Below are 22,524 nucleotides of genomic sequence, written 5' to 3'. Positions count from 1 at the left end.
CGAAGCGACGGCGGAGAGCCATAAAAAGATAAAAAAAGAAAAACATAGACAGAGAGAGAGAGAGAAAAAAAAAAATAGAAAGAAATAAAGGGAATAAAGGCATAAAAAGATAGAAAGAAATAGAAAGAGAAAGAAGCAGAGATAGAGAGAAAGAAAAGGAAGAAAATAAAGAAAGAGTTAGAAAGAGAAATAGAGAGAGAAAGAAATAAAAAGAGATACAAAAATATCTGAAAGAAAAAGAAGACAGATAGAAATAAATAAAACTAAATGAAATAAAAAGATTATCCTATTTATTTTTCTCTTTTCATAATCTTGATTTGAAATCTGTCATTATTTATCTTAGAAAGCCCAAACGATAGTCTGACTGTTTGGTCGTTAAGGAATTTCATTTATTCGATGTTTCATTTTTAATCTCCAGATTTGTTTGTGTCATAGGTATTTAGGCCTTTAGCCTCCTGCCGCCCGGTTCTTGGCCCATCCCCCTCTGTGGGTGAGCGCCATCAGGAAGATGTCATCACCATCATCATCAACAAGGAAGGCCACCCAGCTACTATGGTGGCTACAGCTACTCTCTTCTTCAGGCATGGCACTAATGGCACCGCCAGTACGAAGCTGCCATAATTTTTTTAACAGCTTACAGTGCTAGGCAGACGAAGTTCAAACAAGGTAACGACGAGCTCACGTAGTGCTATCGAGAAATTCATATGCGAATCAAATTGTCTTATTCGACACATCAACCGCTAATAATTTTTAAATTGTCATAATGACATAATCGTTTTGGTCATTTGGGAGGTTATGCAACACGGTCTAACCTAAAACTGGAATTCATTTAAAAAATACCCCTTCATTCGAATTGACACTGTAACGTCTATTAGCACTTAAAAATTTCAGACTATATAATCCGCCCGACTCTTGGCCGATCCCCCTGAGTGGGTAGGTGCCAATATCCCAGGAGCATCATCATCATCGTTATAGCGACACAGCGCTCGTGTCGTTACCTTCTTTGAACTTCGTCCTCACCTTCACCAACTAGCCCAGATTTCCCTTCTTGCCCGGTGATGTTGCGCCGCCACGTCGCTCCTCCTCCCCCGCGAACCCCTCGCCGCGCCGCTCTCCTGCACTCCACCTCGCTATGCTGCGTGATGCTATTAGGGGCGAAGCTCCTCTTAGTCTAACCTTGTCACGTCTCCGTTGTCCGGCGTAACCACCTTTGCAAACTGCCCACTACTTCGTCTTTGCAAACATCCCACTACGACCCATCACCGATCCTTTGCAAACTGCCAACTACTTCGTCTTTGCAAACATCCCACTACGATCCATCACCGATCCATTACTTCACCGACCATAAAGCCGTTATAATGAAGGGGGAACGGAAGCCACGTCTAGCTACCACTTACGATTAATAAAATTTCTTGTATAAATATATACAGTGTTTGTCACGTCTTTGATGATGTACTGGGCTATCGCTAAAGAGCAGCGCGGGGAAAAAATCGGGTACCAAGAGGTAGCACTGAACACGGCACCAAAACATCATAAAGCATGGCTTCACCGCACACAATAAACATATTCTAAAGTTGTAAGCTACAAAAATGTCTTCACGCTTCAATGTCTAACATTATTGAAATTGGTCGAACCCTGTCTGAAAGCTCTAAGATGTAAAAAAAAAAAATTACACCATTTCCCGCTAAAGGGGACCATGAGGCGATGCGAAGTCGGAGCACTTGCACGATCGCGTTCCATTGGCGCTCGTTGGGCATGCTACCGACCTCGCGTCGTGGAACGCGAAGAAGAACGCTACGCGCGTCTTGTCTACCCTCTAGCCTGGCCGTTAAAAGGGTCATGAAGCACCCCTTGGGCTTGTTGAAAAAACACATCCTGCGGAAAGCTGACACGGCTATGAACTGCTCTGCCAAATACTACAGTCGTGCGCGCCGCGTAAAGGCCACAAGCGGAGCGCGAAGTTGCCGTTTCCCCAGGCGCCCTCTTTTCAAACAGAGGCCGGTTCTCACTCTCGTCGGTGGGCGGGGCGTCTGGCAGTTTACGTCGCGGATCTGGCACTTTACGTCGCAAGAGACATAGCATGCTTATTGGCCGATAGCCGACGTAAGTCGAGAGCGGCGTTCGGATCAGATGCGCTTCTTGCCGCGGGGTGCCGCCACTTGCCGGCGCCGCACTCCTCAGTACACGGTAGCCGCACTCGCGCGAGCGAATCACAGCGGGAGAGCGATCGAATTTCATGACGCGCGCTGACGTAACTTCTTTCCCCCATGCCATCCCTCCCTGTCTAGCTTCCAGTGCGCTCGTCGGCACGAGAAAAGAGAGAAAGCGCTCGGAGCGTGCGCCAAACCCCCGTAACTCCGCTGATTCTTGACGGATTCGAGAAATTTTTGCGGCAATCGATTCGGGAGGCAGTAAACTCCGATACTGAGGTCATTACATCATTACTTGGAAAAGTGGTTCATCACCCCTTTAATTCTCACAGGGCGAGCGGGGAACGCGGTCGACAGGCGTGCGAGAGGGGGCGAGCGTAGGAGAGGAGAGGGGGAGGGGACGCGCATGCGCTGGTGCTCATCGCGGCGTTGCGCAGGAGAGAATTTCGGCATGTCTAGCCAACGCCACCTAGACAAACTGTCTAGCCCGCGTTTCAGAGGAAGAGTGGAAAGGGGGAGGGGAGAGGGAAAGTGGAGAGGGAAGGGGAGTGGAGAGGGGGAAGGGAGAGGGTGAGTGGAGAGGGAAGAGGGCAGAAGGAATGGTGAGGGCGAGTGGAGAGGTGTGTGTGGAGAGGGTGTGCGCATGCGCAGTAAGTGTGGTCATGCCGCACACCACCACCACCACCACCGGATTGAACTCCGCCATAAGATACTTCGCATCTAAAAAGTTCTTTTTGTAAGGTCGATGTGCCACTGGGCAAAACAGGCGTTACAATTGGCATTTGTCCAGTCGTAAGGTTTATTGTTCTCTTCGCACTTTTTGTATTTTCTCCACTTCGTCAATTGGTAGGACTTGTTCTGAATCAGGGGCGTAGCCAGAAATTTTTCGGGAGGGGGGTTTCAACCATACTTTATGAATGTTCGTGCATGTGTTTGTGTGCGTGTATATATACCCCCCCCCCCTCGCAAACAAAATTGAAAATCTTCGGGGGAGGGGGGTGTTGAAGCCCCCAGACACCCCCCCCTTTCCTGGCTACGCCCCTGTTATGAATGTACTTGTTTCGGGGCGGTGTAGTCGTGGAAGCTCGGCGATGCCCATATAGATCAGCAGGGCCTTCTGATGTAGGGCCTTCCTTTTGAACACAATCCTGTTCTGTGACAATTGCATTCATTTGTATTCCCTTTTTCGCAGCTTTCAATTTGAATGTTGGTCAACACACGTACCACCTGCTGATCGCAATGAACTCTCAGGAGAAACAACAGAAAAACAGATAAGCCGAGTAGCACACAAACACAGCAGAAATATAACTCAGAATTAGCACGAAACCAGCGGTGGATAGCCACATGATATGTTTCCGCCAGTCCGTGCTTCGGTTTCAGTTTAGTGACTCTGCTGTCGCCACGACTAAAAATGTGCCTTTTTAATTTATTATTTTGTCCTCTGGTTCACTCTCGAAAGAAGGTCTTCCATGACCAGAAGGTGCAAAATCAAACAATCAATGAGGGGCTTCACTTCACATTCGGCTTCTTGCCTGCTTTCCAGCCACATCTCGAGAAAGGTGTTTCAAAGACGCTTTCGACAGCACATGTGCACCACCGTCTTGTGAAATAAATTCATTTTATTATTTCCCGCTGCACAGATAACAAACAAACTCGGTGAGCATTAATGGACCAGAAATCCAAAACAACTCAAGTTTGAAAGTGTACATTCTTTTAGAAAATCTATTTTTTAGCCCCACATCGCCCCTTAAGGCCACACTGCTACTTTCCTAAGAGCAAGTGCAACATGCATAACCAATGGCCAAGTGCACCTGAAGTGGAAAACATGGTCAATCAGAGACTTTGTAACACTCAAGTGTCCACTTGTGCCTCGCTTGTTTCCTTGGGGAGAGATGGCTGAATTGGCAAATTTGAAGATGAAGAATAAGGCTTTCTGATGAGATTGCGGCACTTGGTCACACTGTCGAGGAGGTATTGCAGTTAAGATATGGCATTTTTTATCAATGATACCAAGAAACTTTTTCCAATTTTCCTTTTTTGTGAGATGAGAGTCGCATCCTTCATTAATGTTCCATGCAAAATGAACATATCGAGCTGTGCAGAATTTTAGGGCACTGTCACTTGTAGCTTCAGCCACTGCGAATTCAACAAATAGAGAGCATTGAAGGCAAGAAAGAAATATTAAAAAGCTTGTTCTGTATAGAAAATTATAAAAATAGTTGAACGTAGTTCAAGTGCTTCCCATTACAATACATATGCACAAGAAACACAAAATATAAAAATGCAACAATTAGTGCAACAGTAACAACAGCAGTATAAAATGAGCACATCTGTTTCCCTATTGCTTCAAAATGTATCACAGGCAGAATACTTAGGCTGCAGGTAAAGTAGACACATCCCACTTCAGTTCAACAAATGCACTTTTCAGGTGACTGTAGCACATTGACAACATGCAAGAAAAACCTATTACTTGGATAACGAAAAGGTATGTTGATGCTTTGGATACATTATGGCTGCCTTGTTAATGCACACAACATTTGTACTACAGCATCTTGTTTGACCTGCGTAGTTCCATGACCCTCACCATTAACAAAATTGTGAACCAAAGCACTTTCCAATTGATAGGAGAGCAAATCATCGTTAATCTGTTTAGCTTCTACAAAATAAGTAGTTTAACTTGTAACTAAAAAGATCACATGCTTTTGTCTAACAACAGAGGTACTCTTACAGCTGCCAATAAATGAGTTCATGACAGATGCATTCCAGGAGTGGTTTCCATGCGCCTGACATACAATACAAAATGACCAACTGTCTTGTGCTAATGCTGCACTTAAATAAATGTTTTAAGTACAACTAAATCCAGGCAGTAGATGGCAGAGTAGGCAACTTGCTAGGGATCAATTTTCATTTTAGGTGAAGTTTGCCAACCGAGGTAAAAATTTGTCAATATTTGATTCAAAGTGACCCGTTTATCAACAAGCGTTTACAAACCAAGGTACCACCGCAGTATATGAAAGACTCAAGACTCCCCACCCAAGTTTTTCGAAGATTGTGAAAAACAAACGTAAGCTCGCACATTCGTTTTCACTTCCCTTATGGGGCTTTCCGAGCCTGACAGGCACTTTCTCATAAAGACACAACAAGTATGCTAAGCGCACAGCCACAGAAATGGCACTAGAAACGAAGAGGCCTGGCAGAACAAGAACACAAAAGACGTCCCCACTGCTTTAAAACGAAGAGGCAATTTTACAGATAAGAGAAAAACATCCATCTGTCTCAACAGGCACATCTAAAAAAATGACTCGGCACTTAGCGGCATGAAATGCTGTGAGCTTGTGCAGTGGACCACATTGGGCGAATAAATGCAGATTAGCACACTGCCTTGTAGAGCATCAATCCCTAAGGCCCAGTTCGGTGACCTTTCGCTGTGCATAGCTCATGACGATCATGCTGGTCCCATTGGCGACAAAGCTTCGTATTGATCCAGGGGCAAGACCGCGGTACATGGCAGTGAAGCCACCTTTCTGCCTATAGACAGACTGCATTCGCTGGAGGAGAGACACATTTCTGCACAGGAAGAGGCACAACAACAACACCACGATCATTTTGAATTTTTAATTAAATTCTGTTTTGCAATTTACACATATACTGGTGTCAGAAGTGAGACATAGCAGGGCGAAAATTAATTATAGGACACTACAGAGAAAACTAAGCTAGACTTCACTGTATTAGGTTATTTATGCTGCGTAAACACTCGATGCACATCCTACAATGACTATTTGCACACAGTGATATTTGACGCTATAACCCAATTGTTATAGTACTGCCCACATACACTGCAATTACGACCACACTTTGCATATTGGTAATGTAAATGTAGTATGCTGCCAATGTAAGAGTCTTCAGAGACCCAGTCAAGCTGCCTAGAGCAGCTTTTAAAAGTCGTCGATTATTTTGCCAAAATAAATGTTGATTGATTTGACTGACGAAAAGGAGTGGCATGGCTTCGTGCTGGTTCCTTATGCAAGTGCTACTAATGACCTGGACTGCTAATCATTGAAATAAAGTTTTTCCCTCAATAATTGGGACTGCTTTAAAGATAAGTGACACAGCGTTGTTCTTATAACTACCACTCCTATGGAAACGCAACGCTTGCTACACAACGACAATGCACCCACAAAAACCAGGCACTGATGCAAGGCACACATGCAATACAGAGCTATACTGGGTAGAGCAAACATACTGTCCATAATGTCCTTGTACTTGGGACTTCATGTACTCCAGTGGCCAGACGATCCACCATGCGACGGTTGCTGCCAGACCAGAGATCAGGAATGGTCCCAGCAAGGGCCGCTGGAAGTACTCATTGAAGTTGCGTCGCCCAGAGTCCAGAAAGATGAAATAGGACGTCATGAGCCCCACTGTTCGCATCCATGTCACGCCAAATCCCTGCAAAAGTAAACAGTACGCTGTCCTTAGGAAGACTTCAAGGCGAGACGGCAACGCATTAAATATTGACACACACATATATTTTGCTTTGTCTTACAAGCAACCTACTTCTACTCTATACATTTTCAATTGTACCATCCCGCCATCAGGCACATGCTAACAGCCATCTGCATACGTGTAGTCCCCCGTTTTTTTATACACAATGCCTCTGGGATAATTTTCCGTGACTCGTACCCTGCCATTGTCACATGAGGAAGTGTGTCATTTGCGTTGACGCCATCATGTGACTGAGTGTACGGTCATGACAAATGCTAGACAATAGATTTTCCACCTCATGAGCCGTATAATAATTGAATCACTGAAGTGGCAACACCTATCAGTTTCCCACGAGAAAGAGAAGAGGAAGGCAGGGAGGTTAGCCAGAAGGTAGTACCCGGTTTGCTACCCCACACTGGGGTTGGGAAATAGGGGGTTAAGAGAGAGAGAGAGAAAATAATAAGGGAAAAAAAACAATCACAACCACACACACACACGCGCGCGAGAGCGTTCCACTCAAAGTCATTCTGACAGGCCAGTAGCTCGCAGGAAGCCTAGTGGCGCTTTAAGGCCTTCTTCTGGGACGTTAAGTCTGGATGATGGCGTAGTAGTCTTTCTTCTGATAGAGGCTGGTCGTCTAATTTGCTGAAAGCATGACAAAGAGATTGTCTCTGTGTGCGATACACCGGACAGTCGCACAGAACATGTCGAATTGTTTCTTCGTCGCCACAGTGTTCACAGGCGGCAGTGTCGGCCATTCCTATACGGAACGCATACTCATTGGTAAATGCGACGTCCAGCCATAATCCACACAGAACGGTAGCATCACGTCGGCGAAGCCTTGATGAAAGTCTAAGGCTTAATGTGGGTTCAAGGGAGCGTAATTGTGCATGAATGAAATGTGGCTCATTCCAATTTGAGGTGGTGCATTGGTGAGCAAGCATGCAGAGCTTCCAAGCAGCGTCTGTCCTAGAAAGAGGTATTGACAGGTCACGGTCCTCTGTATGGGTTTCCTACAAAAATCACTATACTTAAATGTGGTGCTCCAATTATGACAATGCTGCCGGTTTTGGAAAGATGCCTAATGTTTGACATCTAGAAAGTGTGCTACAAACTGACAATTATTACAAAAACATTGTACACAATTCACAATGATTATGAGTGTCTGCAGAGACTGATCGTTTTTATGTGCTACTGATATAGAGCAGTTGTGTGTCATAGACGACTGAAATTGCACGGTGGCTGGCATTCATTACGGACACCATCACACACGAATGTCCTGACCCTTCCCTCCTTGAGAGCTGTCGATGCAGCGACAATGCAATGACAAACTCATGAAGCCCTTCTTCCGCCCACCTGCTCTTTTAGTCGGGAGAAACAAAAACAGTGAATGAAGATAGGCATATTAAAGGGACACTAAAGGCAAACATTATTTTATGTCTGAGTGAAAGGTCCATGCCTGAGAACCTCTAAATCGTCAATATAGCCCAACATCCTGTTGCCTTGTGTACTTGGACGACATCATAGTGTTGGCCTCAAACTTCGACAAACACTTCCGACGCCTTGAAGCTGTACTAAAAAAAAAAAAAAAGAAACACTTATCCTGCGTGTTTATGCCTTCCTTGTGTTCACGCTACTTCGACGATGACACTCTGGAACAAGAGCCCAATGACGTAGAACGTCCTCAGTACAATTAATCATTAGTATTCTAACTACTGATGATATAGAAAATAACATTGCAGTGCCTTACCAGACGGAATAAAATGAAACTTCTGCGTTTCAGTTTGATTCATGGAAAAAGTAACTTGTTGACACAGTTCCCTTGCGAGACCCTTGAGAGTCATATGAGTTGCATTTTCGCCGCGCTGTGCATCGCTAAAGTTACTGTATATGTTCTCCTTAGGAAACAGAGCTACGCATTTGATATAACTCGCCACTCACGTCCCCATTCACCAAGGGTGCTCACGTGAGCAAAAAATCCTTTTGAGGGAAAGCCAACCTCACGGCTGCACCTGTCTATGCCAATGCTTTTGTTTGTTTGTTTTCTCGACACTATAGCACATACCCACTTTGGGGGATTGACCAAGACTTCGTATCTCAACGTTTCGGTAATAACTTGAATGCTTATTAATAAAAAAAAGCCGGCGGATACCACGCATTGTGGGAATCGATGTAATGCGAAGCAGCCAGCAAAGAGCTGCATACATCGTCTTGTATGTCGTTTAGCAAAATGCGTGTCATGGTTTTCATGTTAACTCCTATTATTTATGTTCGTCACACAGTAACGTCGCGCAATACCAATTTCGGGGTAGATCAAGCTAGCGAAACGACCGCCAGCGCCCCATGAGCGTGGCATGTAAGTCATGCTGTACATGACATGCGTGTCATGATTTTCGTGTTAACTCGTGTTATTTATGTTCGCCACACAGTCACGTCTCGCAATACCAATTTCGGGGTAGATCAAGCTAGCGAAACGACCGCCAGCGCCCCATGAGCGTGGCACGTAAGCCGTGCTGTACATGACATGCGTGTCATGATTTTCATGCTAACTCGCATTTTTATGTTCGTCACAAAGTCATGACGCACAATACCAATTTCGGGGTAGATCAAGCTAGCGAAACGGCCGCCAGCGCCCCATGAGCGTGGCACGTAAGTCATGCTGTATATGAAATGCGTGTCAATATTTTCGTGTTAACTCGTGTTATTTATGTTCGTCACACAGTCACGTCGCGCAATACCAATTTCGGGGTATATCAAGCTAGCGAAACGGCCGCCAGCGCCCCACGAGCGTGGCACGTAAGTCATGCTGTATATGACATGCGTGTCATGATTTTCGTGTTAACTCGTGTTATTTATGTTCGTCACACAGTCACGTCGCGCAATACCAATTTCGGGGTAGATCAAGCTAGCGAAACGGCCGCGAGCGCCCCATGAGCGTGGCACGTTAGTCATGCTGTATATGACATGCGTGTCATGATTTTCGTGTTAACTCGTGTTATTTATGTTCGTCACACAGTCACGTCGCGCAATACCGATTTCGGGGTAGATCAAGCTAGCGAAACGGCCGCCAGCACCCCATGAGCGTGGCACGTAAGTCATGCTGTACATGACATGCGTGTCATGATTTTCATGTTGACTCGTGTTATTTATGTTTGTTACACAGTCACGTCGCAAGATACCAATTTTGGCGTATATAAAGCTAGCGATACGGCCGCCAGCGCATCATGAGCGTGGCACGTAAGTCATGCTGTACATGACATGCGTGTCATGATTTTCGTGTTAACTCGTGTTATTTATGTTCGTCACACAGTCACGTCACGCAATACCGATTTCGGGGTAGATCAAGCTAGTGAAACGGCCGCCAGCACCCGATGAGCGTGGCACGTAAGTCATGCTGTACATGACATGCGTGTCATGATTTTCATGTTGACTCGTGTTATTTATGTTCGTTACACAGTCACGTCGCAAGATACCAATTTTGGCGTATATAAAGCTAGCGATACGGCCGCCAGCGCATCATGAGCGTGGTACGTAAGTCATGCTGTACATGACATGCGTGTCATGATTTTCATGTTATCTCGTGTGTTATTTATGTTCGTCACACAGTCACGTCACCCAATACCAATTTCGGGGTAGATCAAGCCAGCGAAACGGCCGCCAGCGCACCATGAGCGTGGCACGTAAGTCATGCTGTACATGACATGCCTCTCGTGATTTTCATATGACTTGTCATTTATGTTCGTCATACAGTCATGTTACGCCATACCAACTTTGGTGTACATTCGATTAACCAAGCGACCAGGAGAGCACAAAGTCGTAGGCGGACGGACGGACGGACGGACAGACGGACAGACAGACAGACAGACAGACAGACAGACAGACAGACAGACAGACAGACAGACAGACAGACAGACAGACAGATAGATAGATAGAGAGATAGATAGATAGATAGATATAGATAGATAGATACGCTCAAAGTCGCAGAAGTTCGCTAAGAAATGCTTCGCATTTAAAATATCAAGAACTTAAAAAAGAAATAACAGGTAATATATTTATGAAATACTGCAATTACTGCGTGACTGCATAAGTGGACCACACAGCTGCATTAAAGGGACACTAAAGAGCAAAACGATTTTTCTCGCATTAGTAAAGTAGTCTTCCACGATACCAAAAACACCACACTTGCTGCGAGAAGACGCTTAATAAGCCAGAAAACACGCAAAAAGAAAATACTGGTGGCGACGCCACCTTGGAATTCCCGCACCATTTGCCGTGACGTCACATATTTTTGACGGCGCCTGCTTGGGCCTACGTAGTTCCTAATCGGTTAAATCGAAGTACATTGTCCTCTGAGAGGGCCAGAGACGACATAACGAGTTTGTGGAAATTTCGTCGAGCCAGCGGCGCCAAAATACGTTACACGCTCTTTCAAATCTTTTACGTCACGAATTACAAACTTTGGCGCGAAATTTAAAAATGAAACTTTCAACTTGGTTTTCTCCTCTAATAATAAACCTATGGTGGTGAAATAAACTATACAAGAGTTCTCCGAGCACACTTTATCAATCTAAACCAATTCATTGTTTCTCTTTAGTGTCCCTTTAACCTGACAGAACAATTTTGAACATATATGTTAAATTTAATACATTTAAAAAAAACATGGCTGATCCCTCCGTCATAGGAATCGGTATAACACCAAAGGGAAACGTGTCTTCACAGAAGTAGTGCTTATTGTGTAGTGATGTATGAGACCTTGTACAACGTCTATTCGTGTTTGGCAGCTATAGCACCGTTTGACGTGGATGCACCCATGTTGACGCCTAGTAGCGTGTCTCCATCGCGACGACTAACGCCCATGTTCATGATTAAACCGTTGTGATAGCTGAAGTTGTGAACCTATATTTGGACACAGTGAATCATGAATCCTGCGTAAAGATGACATCAACAAGCTCATAATTAACACTGGTACCCGATATGCATTTCTTCAAAAATTAAGGAGAGAAACAGCACGGTAATGCGCTTTCTGGTAATGGGTAACCGACGCCTTTGCCAATGCATACACTACCACACTGCGCATCGGCAACAACAGGGGAGGCAGAGGTTCATAGCTTGAGCTGCAAACACACGCGTCCCGGTGGCCTCTGTCTTGCTCCACCAAGGCACGACATTCGCCCATTGAAATCATGTCCTTTTCTGCAGCGCATCTATTGCAGCAGTTTTGTCAGTCGGTACTCTCGCAATCGAAGCAGTCGGCAGCGGAGAAATCTCGTTGGTGCATGTGGAAGCTGCACTACGCCGATGAGCCGGCGCACACTAAGACGAAGCGAAAGGCAATGAACGTAACTGCGTCTTGGGTGCCTCGGCGACGCCAGCGCAGCCAGTGTCCCTCACGGGTATCGAGACGCTTTAACCATGACCTCCGATATCGCGCGCAATCTCGGAGTAAGCGCTAGTAAGTGTTGATCGTGACGCATTACTTCTTTTCACCTCCCACACCGCCAACAGAGAGCACCATGCGAGAGAGAACGTGTGAAAGATATAAGGCGCGTTCGTGAAGTGTCCAGCATCTGCCACCAAGGTAGCTTAGTTGGTTTAGCGTTGGGTGCTTACCGTCGCGGCTGCAAGGTCGTGGGTTCGATTCCCAGCGGCGGATCTTTTTCTTAGTTTTTTTTTCTTTCTCACCCGTTGGCATCCATTTTATCAACGTCATATCCGTAAGGGATGTACTTGGTGGACCCCGGCATAAAACACTTTCGTGTTAAAAATTACTTTATGAATATTTGTTAATGTAGAGATTGAAATGGGATATGTTTAGTAGCTTGAATAAATTTACAAACCGCATTAAAGACATCCCTGTGGCAATATCTCAAATTGGATGCATCAAAGTTTAGTACGATTTCTGCAGTTAAGCATAAACCTCAATAGGTAAAACTTCTGTTGGGCCTAGTTGGTACCTAGCTTTCAATGCGAAAACAAACCAAGACGGACCACAAAGATACGGTACAATACATTCTAATTCTTACCGTGTAAACGTTGCGCAGGGTCCACGTCTGACCTATTTGGCGGCTTATCTGCAATGATTACGTGTATTAGTCACAGCTACTGCAAATAATTTATTGTTCTGCTTAAAGCTTGTTCAAACCTTAGCATACTCTAAGGGGCACTCGATGATAGCTCGGGCCGTCGATGCAATGACGCCTCCTATAACGACCCTCCTGCAGAAGTACAGTTCACACTCAGCAATGGTAAAAACATTTAGCAGTTTTGTGTCACTTCATAATAAATGTGCATGGAAGAGCTCACGTCTGTAGTCCTGCTGTGAGTGGAATTTGGCTGGTGCACACTGTGTTGTCTAGGTACGTGTAACTGAAAGGAGAAGGCAAGCAACACTGGCATGACATGCAACCCACCCTCTCAAGAAAAAGCAGAAAAACGAGTTATGTGCAAGTGGTGATCTTCAGAATCTGATGGCTCCATCAACTTTTGCGCTTTCCCATTATTCCCAACTCGAGTTACATAATGAGCACTCTTTGATCTTGCTCAGGTGTCATCACCTGACCTTGCGACTATGAAAATGGCCGTCCCAGGTTTCAGTCATAACATTATTTATTTTGACAGCCATACCAAATGCCTCATTCACACATTAACTGTAAATCTATTAGGGATTACCACAACGGAGACTTATTAGAAGAACTTCTTCCAAACTATCTCAGCCACACTTTTCAAAACAACTGGGGCTCACTTTATAAAAACAAGGTTCGTGAACTGTCGGACACCTTTATCTCTTTAAGAAAGCCTTTCTTGAACAGCACAACACCATGGAACAATAAGTACCTTAACAGACCAACAAATCATAAAAAAATATTGTATCGTGCTGCTAGCGCACATTAGACTGCTTCCCAATGGGCAGCTTACAAGACAGCAAATTTTAATTACCACAGCAATTTGAGATCATTAAATTTCGGCATCTTCAAGAAACAACCCTTCCAACAATGCTTAAAAGTAACCCTAAATAAATAGTTCAGGAACACAGATCAGCAGTAACCAGACTGGATGCCCCAAGGGAAGTTTTCCAGACAAGCAGGAATGAATGTTTCAGCAAGGCATTCACAGCTACCCCGAACAATAATAATTTACCTTCTTTTCCAGTACCCAATTATCCCTTGATACACCCAATCTGCATGGATTCTGTCACATTCTGTCGATCATCAAAAAACTGAAAAACTCATCTTGATGAGGCAGTGATGGCACTGATGCTAAGTTTCTGAAAAACACAGTAGAGCAGTGGTTCTCAAATGGGGTTCCGCGGAGACCCATTTAAGTAAAAGCCACGTACTTCACGCTGCATTCTGTGCTGTGAACCCCCACCTTTCTTGCTCTTACTGCAAGGGGTCCCTCATCTATTCCACCGGTCCACAGGGGTCCCTGAAAATTCATGGCTGAGAAACACTGCAGTAGAGCACTGCTCCATAACAATGCAGTGCATATCTTCGTTATCACTCAGTCTGGGAAGGCTCCCTTCTGTATACCTGGCTGATGAGAAAAGTTATTTCCATTCGCAAATGAACGTCTGATCCAAATAACTATCGCCCAATTTCTCTCACGCCCATACCTTGCAATATTATGGAGCATATTATTTATTCACATCCGGTAACTTTTCTAGAAAGCATCAATTTTTTCACACAGCATGAATTCCATAAGTCCTTTTCATGTGGTACTCACTCACTAGCATTCACTAATCAACATGGCTCTTGATTCTCTATCAATAATTGACTGAGTCTTTCTTGATTTCGCTAAAGTCTTTGATAAAGTCACTCACTCTCTTCTCCGCTACAAATCCTAAACATTGACCTAAGCATACTCAGTTTGATCCTTGCTAGCCATACTCAGTTTGTGTCTGCTAACGGCTTAGATTGTCCTCGAGTGTCCCGCACCGCTTCTAATTTACATGAATCATCTTCCTACAAATATTTTAATATGCATCTTTCTGAGAATGACTGTGTCATTTCCCAAAAAATAACGACCATGTACACTTTCAAACAGATGTTAATAACATGTACGACTAATGCCAGGCATAGAACATGAAATCAAACAAGTCCAAATGTAAAATATTCTGAGTATCATGCCTTCACCAGCTAACACACACTGCCTCATTGGTAACACGGTTCTTGATACTGTAATGTCATAAAAATATTTATCAGTATAACAGTAAAGCGCTTGAAGGACAGGGACACAGGAAGAAAACAAAACGAGCGCTTGTGTTGTGTTCTTCATGTGTAACTGTCCATCAAGCGCTTTACTTTCATTATTGAACAAAAGCAGAGGAATTTTAAGGGCTCGTTTTTCTTTGTTAGACACAACATTAATGAGAACTAACAGACAATAATGGCAAGGAAAGTATAGGGGATGTTATTTGTGGTAATTGTAACATAAATGAGAAGAAATTAAAGTGGACGAAAAGATAAATGATGATGATTAGTGGGGTTTTTTGGCGCAAGGGCCATGGGTGGCCAAAGAGCGCCATGTCTTTTATGTGGTGTTAGCGCTGACCAGTGATACGATGATAGGGTGTATTGTGGCTGTAAAGGGGCCTAAAATCACGTGCTATAAAGAAGCGTAAAAAATGTGTATACAGTCTAAAATTATGGCAGTGACAAGTGGTGTGATCTATGGTTTTGGGATAAATGACGAGTGATCATGGTATTTACAAGTGAAAAACGGGATAAGAGCACGAGTGCCTCCTCAAGGCCTTTGATCCCAAAGGCCGGGAGGCAGGTGCTTCCTTTGATGGAAACCATAGCAGCAGCCTCAATCATGAGGCCGCGCTACAGAGCGCCTGGAAAAATAACGTTGAAATTATGTACACTTTTTAAAAATTCAAAGAGGGACTGATATTTAAAAAGGGGTTCTCTGCCAATGAACATAGCAGGATGAAGAGGGTACTGCAGGTATACAGATGAAAAATGCTTTTTTCTGAGAGCGTCTAGTTCCCTGCATTGCAGTAAGGTGTGCACTACAGTGAGGGGGTCGCCACAATGGTCACACACAGGTGGATCGCCTCCGGACAAAATGTATGAATGTGTACTGTATGTGTGGCCAATCCTAAGTCTGCAGAGTGTAACTTCTGTGTGGCGTGATTTTGATACTGGCGGCCAGTTATCTAGTTGCGGCTTGATAACGTGCAGTTTATTTTGTGTGTGCCTATCCCATGTGCTCTGCCAAAAGGCCCTGAGCTTTCTTTTGAGAAATGGTTTTAAGTCTATTGGAGGGATAGCTACAGATGTATTGGGACTGTTTTCGTGGGCGGATGCTGCTAGCTGATCCGCCAACACATTGCCTTGTATCTCGCGTTGCCCTGGCACCCAGCACACTACGACGTGTTGTTTAAGTGAGTAGATCGTGCATAAAATAGAGTAGAGCGAGACAAGGACCGGATTTGTGTGTTTTGTCATAGTTTTTAAAGCTTTCACTACACTTAATGAATCCGTGTATATCACTGCCTTTTGTAGTTTTAACTGTTTTATGTGTTTAACTGCCGCAAGTATCGCGTAGGCTTCTGCCGTGAAGATACTGGAATCAGGGTGCAGAATACCGGAATCGGAAAAGGATGGACCAACGGCTGCGTACGACACAGAAGTGTTAGACTTTGAGGCATCTGTAAAGAACTCAGGGTGTGGGTACTTGTATTGTAATTCAAGGAAGTGTGTACGAATATGTGCAAGTGGCGCATGCTTGGTAACTTCGACAAAAGAAACATCGCAATCTATAAGCTGCCACTGCCACGGCGGGAGATAGGTAGCGGGAGCCATTAGACAGTGTTCGAGAAGTGGCACACCCATTTCTTCAGCTAGGCTCCTCACACGAAGTGAGTACGGCTGTCTCATCGAAGGACGGTTGTGAAAAAGTTCAGAAGCAGACAACTCATTGACTGTAGTGTGTGAGGGGTGTTCGTTGTTTGCGTTCACCTTCAGGAAATATACAAAAGATAGGTAAGATCTCTGGAGGTGTAGCGACCACTCATTCGATTCGACGTAAAGACTTTCCACGGGGCTGGTGCGAAAGGCGCCCGTAGATAGCCGAATGCCTAGATGGTGGACAGGGTCAAGCATTTTTAGGGCGCTTGGTGTCGCAGACTGGTAGATTATTGCCCCGTAGTCTAGGCGAGTGCGTATGAGGCTTTTATACAAATTTATCAGACATTTCTTGTCACTGCCCCACGCAGTGCGTGACAATACTTTTAGAACATTCATTGTTTTTATGCACTTGTGTTTTATGTACTTGATGTGTGTTATAAAGGAGAGTTTCGTGTCTAGGACAAGCCCTAGGAACTTGTGCTCCGTTTTTACCGACAGACGCTGTCCATGTAGGCCAATGTCTGGATCGGGATGGAGGCCTCTCTTTCGGGAGAATAAGACGCAAGTACTTTTTTGTGCATTCAGTGTAAAGCCATTTTCGTCTGCCCATCTAGAGATCTTGTTTAAACCTAGCTGGACCTGCCGCTCACACATCGAGAGGTTGCACGATTTAAAGCCGACCTGTACATCATCGACATATGTGCAATAAAACATATTCCGTGGGATGCAAAGACGCAAGGAATTCATTTTGATTATAAAGAGTGTACAACTAAGTACACCACCCTGTGGCACTCCGGTTTCTTGAAGGAATGGTCTTGATAGAACATTTCCTACTCGGACACGGAACGTACGATCCGACAAGTAGCTCTCTATTATATCTAGCATTCTACCACGTACACCAAGGTGGGACAGGTCTCTTAGTATTCCGAAGCGCCATGTTGTGTCGTAAGCCTTTTCCATATCGAGGAACACAGAAAGAAAGAACTGCTTGTGGGCGAATGCGTCACGGATTTGTGCCTCGATACGTAACAGGTGGTCGGTGGTGGATCTACCCTCGCGAAATCCGCACTGGTACGGGTCAAGTAGATTGTTTGTTTCCAGGAAATGCATAAGTCGGCGGTTTATCATCTTTTCGAAAAGTTTACACAGGCAGCTTGTAAGCGCGATGGGCCTGTAACTCGCAACGGAGGATGGATCCTTGCCCTCTTTAAGAATGGGAACGACGATCGCCTCTTTCCAAGACGAGGGGATCTCGCCGGAAAACCAGATGGCATTGTACAAGGAAAGTAAGGTTTTTTGCGTTTCGGCAGGTAGGTTTTTCAGCATGTCATATACCACACGGTCGGAGCCTGGGGCGGAACTACTGCAGCAGGTTAGCGATGCCTGCAGCTCAGCTAAGGAGAAAGCTCTGTTGTACGTATCGTGTTTTGTGGATTTGCGCTCTAATTTCTGTTTTTCTATTGTTGTCTTGTAGCGTTGGAAAGCCTCGGAATAGTGCGACGAGCTGGACACTTGTTCGAAATGTGCGCCTAGAAAGTTTGCTTGGTCTTCTAAGCTGTCGCCTTGTGTGTTTACTAGAGGCAGTGAATGTGTTTGTCGTCCTTCTACCCTACTAATCATGTTCCAGAGTTTGCCTTCTTGTGTGTATGAATTGATGCCTGATAGAAATTTTTGCCAACTATCTCTTCTAGCCTGTCGGCGCGTTCTCCTGCCTTGAGACTTGATAATCTTAAAATTTGTAAGGTTCTCCGCTGTCGGGGAGTCGCGAAGCAAATTCCATGCTTTGTTTTGTTTCTTACGCGCATTTCTGCAATCACTGTTCCACCATGGAACTCGTCGTTTTCCAGAGTGTCCACTTGATTGTGGGATACATTTCATTGCGGCATCAATCAGAAATGATGTAAAGTATTCTACAGCTGCGTCTATATTTAAGGCAGACATGTCCGTCCAACTTAACAGAGTAGCATTCCGAAACTGTTCCCAATCGGCCTTCTCAATCAGCCATTTTGGAACCTGAGGGGGACATTCATTTGTAATTGGTGTGTTCAGAAGTATTGGAAAGTGGTCACTTCCATAAGGATTATTGATAACTTTCCATTTAATTAGGGGCTGAAGTGATGGAGACGCTATGCTGAGATCTATGGACGAGTATGTTCTGTTTGCAAGGCAGTAATATGTTGGTTGTTTTTTATTCAAGAGACATGCGCCAGAAGAGAAAAGGAACTGTTCAATCAGACGACCTCGCGCATCGCAGCGAGAGTCACCCCATAGACTGTTGTGTGCATTCAAGTCTCCAAGGACCAGAAATGGTTCTGGAAGTTGGTTTATTAAGGACTCGAATTCATATTTTTGGAGCTGGCACTGCGGGGGTATGTAAAGTGAGCAGATTGTGATCAGTTTGTTGAATAGGACGGCTCGAACAGCCACTGCCTCAAGAGATGTTTGGAGTGGTAAGTGGGTACATGCAATTCCTTGGTTAACTATAACGGCTACGCCACCAGATGACGCCACAGCATCATCCCGGTCCTTTCGGAATATGACATATTGGCGTAGAAAATTCGTGTTTTTGGATTTTAAATGTGTTTCTTGTACACACAGCACTTTTGGTGAGTGTTCATGTAGCAGCTCTTGGATATCGTCGAGGTTTCTTAGTAGACCTCTGACGTTCCATTGTATAATTTGTGTATCCATTTTGAGTGTAAATTAGTGCTATGTGTACTGAAAGAACTATTACCTTAAGTCACAGAGCCCTTGCCAGGCCCTGTGATGCGGGCTTTTTCTTTTTTGGCGCGCTCCAACGAGCTGCGCCGCTCCTTCGGCGCCTGAGGCGCCGTTGGGCTTGCCGTTGTGTCCATCACATCGGCAGAGGCGCTGGATGCCCGGTCGCGGCTTACGCGGACGGGTGTCAGTGTTTTGGGGCTTTCTGCCTGAACAGAAGGCTCCGGGCCTGCAGATCCGGAGGCCTGCATGCCCTTTGGTTGCGGAGCAGTACGGGCTGCTTCCGCTGAGGGGGCAGATGGCGCTACCGCCCGTCCACTGTATGTGGTACGTGCGGCCGCCGCGAACCTTTGTGACACTGCCCCCTTGCGTGCCACGTCCGCGAATGAAGTTCCCTGTGGAAATGAAAGGCGTTTTCGCGCCTCCCTAAAGGAGATGTTTCTGTTACCTTGAGTGTTATTATTTCTTTTTCTTTCTTCCATGAGGGACAACTGCGAGAGTAGGCTGCGTGCCCACCTTCGCAGTTTGCACAACGGGGAACTTCGACACAGTCGTCTGCAGGGTGATCATGTGAACTACATTTGGCACAGGTTTGACGGCCGCGGCAGCTCTGAGAGCCGTGACCGAAACGCTGGCACTTAAAGCAACGCCGCGGGTTTGGGATGTAAGGTCTGACCTTAAGCTTCAGGTAGCCTGTTTCAAGATATTCTGGTAGGGTGCTTGTGGAAAATGTGATAATCAGGTGCTTTGTCGGGATTTCTTTGTCGTCACGTCTGATTTAATTCGCTGTACTTGCGTCACATGGTGTTCTTTCCAGCCCTCAAGGAGCTCACTCTCAGTCAAGTCAAGCAGGTCTTGGTCAGACACTACACCTCGGGAGCTGTTGAGGGATCGGTGTGGTGTAAGTGAGACAGGGGTGCTTCCAAAAGAGGTCAGTTTTGAAAGTTTTTCGTACTGGATCTTACTATGCACTTCCAGAAGAAGGTCCCCACTAGCCATTCTTGTAGCCTTATAGCCTTGACCGAGTGTGTCGGTGAGGCATTTCGATACAAGAAAAGGAGAGATCGTTCTTGCGTTCTTTTCGAGTGTTTCGCAGTGGATTACGTGGAAGCGTGGAAAAATTTCTGTGGGTTTGAACAAGGCATTCAAGGTCTCTTCGGTGCGCCCTCTCTTTGTGAGACGACGATCATTCAGTGGAGGAAATGAGGTTGAGGCCATAGATTATGTATAGTTTCGGCAGCCATGCCAGCCGCCCACCATGGAGCCCAACATGGGGACGCGACAGCACTTAGATATATATATATAAGGCATGCCAACGTCAGCTGTACACAGCCACTATAACCAAATATAATGTGCCCAAGAGAGGGCACACACACAAGGTTAACCCTCGCCGCCAGGAAAACGGAAGTAAATAGAAGTGAGAAGAAGACAGGAAAGATGAAAAGTGGGAGAAAAGACGAAGATGTGAGGGGAGAGAGAGACAGGAAAAGGCGACTGCCGATTTCCCCTGGGTGGGTCAGCCCAGGGGTGCCGTCTACGTGAAGCCGGGGCCAAAGGGGTGTGTTGCCTCTTCCGGGGGGCCTTAAAGGTCCAATCACCCGGCGTCGGCTCAACCCCCAGGATCCCCTTTTCCCCGGACACGGCAAAGCCACGCACGGCGAGGCGTGGGAGGGGGTGAAACCCCCCCGTTAGCTCGGGTCCGTGGTGTCGCTACACACCAAACGCCTGCTTCCACAGACGCCCCTGCGGGGTGGACGAAAAGATAACATGCCGCTGGCAGGGACCAAGCCTGCAACCTCGGAATAACATGTCCGATGCTCTAAGCTACGGCAGCGGTCATCCTCCCGTCCACTTTATTGGGTATATGTGTGCATCACGTAGAATTAGCATCACCTGATCACACATCACGTCATAATTAGCATGAAAATTACACGCACATTCAATCACGGCAGTCTTGGTTGCACGTGAAGACAATTTTTTACCTTGCTTAGATAGAATTAAAAGCTACTCTACATCACTAGCATCCAGCCACATTTAGAACATGCATCGTCCATGTGGCACAAATCTTGTTCACGAAATTGAAGCCATTCAAAACTGCCCAGCTAGATTCATTATTGGTAACTATACATGCACAGCAAGTGTAACACCTGTGAAATTACTGATAACAGTTTCGAGGTATCTTTATCCCTCCTCCGACATCATGTCACCTCAATGATGCACATAAAGTTTGCTTGTTTTTTCCTCCTGTAAGACTGCTGCCTGCTCAAGCTAACTGCATTGCAAAACTTGCAAGAATAAAACTACCTGCCTCATAATATTGTCAGTATCACATATAAGAGCCATGTTAAGCATGTCATAACTACCGTCACTGCACCTGGATTAGATATTTAACTGTAAGCTTGTATTACCTGTACTATTTCATAAAACTTGAAGAAAGCCAGCAAAAGAACGGGACACGAGAAAGAGGCAGGCGCAAACACCGCTGGACACCAGCGGTGTTTGCGCCTGCCTCTTTCTCGTCATAGAGTTTCCTAAAATGACCTAGAGGGAACTCTGGCGCTGCGATCGTTCAGCCACCATGGGAATGATGGGTAGTACACGGATTTGCCTAGTCTTCGTGCTTGTGGGCTTCGAACGCACTTGTGGCTTTGTTTATTGCTATGTTTTGGTGTTCTTTCGGATAAAAGAATGGATCGTCGTGAACTTCGTGACCAGATTTGAATCGGTGAGCCTAAAGAAGTTAAAGTGGTGAAGTGAAACTGCTGATTTTTGCTGAACTTCGTTTTGCGACAAAGCGGATGCAGGCGACGCGGAGCCAAACGGAGCCAAAAGAACGAAGTTTAGACAAATCCGTGTACTACCCATGATTCCCATGCTGGCTGAAGCGCGATGCATTGCAGCTCCCATAGACACTAGCGCCAGAGTTCCCTCTAGTAAGTATTGTAGGAAACTATGTTTCTCGTGTCCCATTCTTTTGCTGGCTTTCTTCAAGTATCATGGACCAACTGGCCCAGATCTCAACTCTTCTGCTGTTATATTTGTGTTAAACTAGTACCAATAAAATCGCTGTCACTGTTGTCTTATGTTATACTTGTATTATTATCGCCAGATTGATAAGCTTGATTAATAATTCCCCTTGCAACTTTACTAACCCGCCCCAACCTGCTGCACTTATCAAAGACAGATTATCTCGGAATACAAGTCTGCTTGACGTAAGGGTGTGGCAATAGTAAGCGGCAGTTGCATGGACAAAGTACTTCCAGCCATAAGCATAGCACGCTGCAAAATAAGCAACTATACCATGAAACAAGGTGCTG

The 22,524-nt window shown here is 45.3% G+C and overlaps 1 protein-coding gene across 1 annotated transcript in view; it reads right to left on the bottom strand.

The window, feature by feature from the left end:
* Window positions 1-5,539: 5,539 nt before the first annotated feature.
* The window catches only part of LOC119404012 (mitochondrial substrate carrier family protein S), a 30,949-nt gene continuing 13,964 nt past the window's right edge, over window positions 5,540-22,524 (bottom strand). Inside the window, exons 4-8 of the mRNA XM_037670642.2 lie at window positions 12,939-13,001; window positions 12,778-12,850; window positions 12,659-12,706; window positions 6,394-6,599; window positions 5,540-5,717 (exon numbers count right to left, since the gene is read on the bottom strand). Of these exons, the coding sequence (XP_037526570.1) occupies window positions 5,543-5,717; window positions 6,394-6,599; window positions 12,659-12,706; window positions 12,778-12,850; window positions 12,939-13,001 (565 nt within the window). The 3' untranslated portion in view covers window positions 5,540-5,542. The remainder of the gene's footprint in view (window positions 5,718-6,393; window positions 6,600-12,658; window positions 12,707-12,777; window positions 12,851-12,938; window positions 13,002-22,524) is intronic.

This window comes from Rhipicephalus sanguineus, chromosome 9, assembly GCF_013339695.2.
Source record: "Rhipicephalus sanguineus isolate Rsan-2018 chromosome 9, BIME_Rsan_1.4, whole genome shotgun sequence".
NCBI classification, from domain to species: domain Eukaryota; kingdom Metazoa; phylum Arthropoda; class Arachnida; order Ixodida; family Ixodidae; genus Rhipicephalus; species Rhipicephalus sanguineus.
This window is presented reverse-complemented; position numbering and strand designations above follow the sequence as displayed.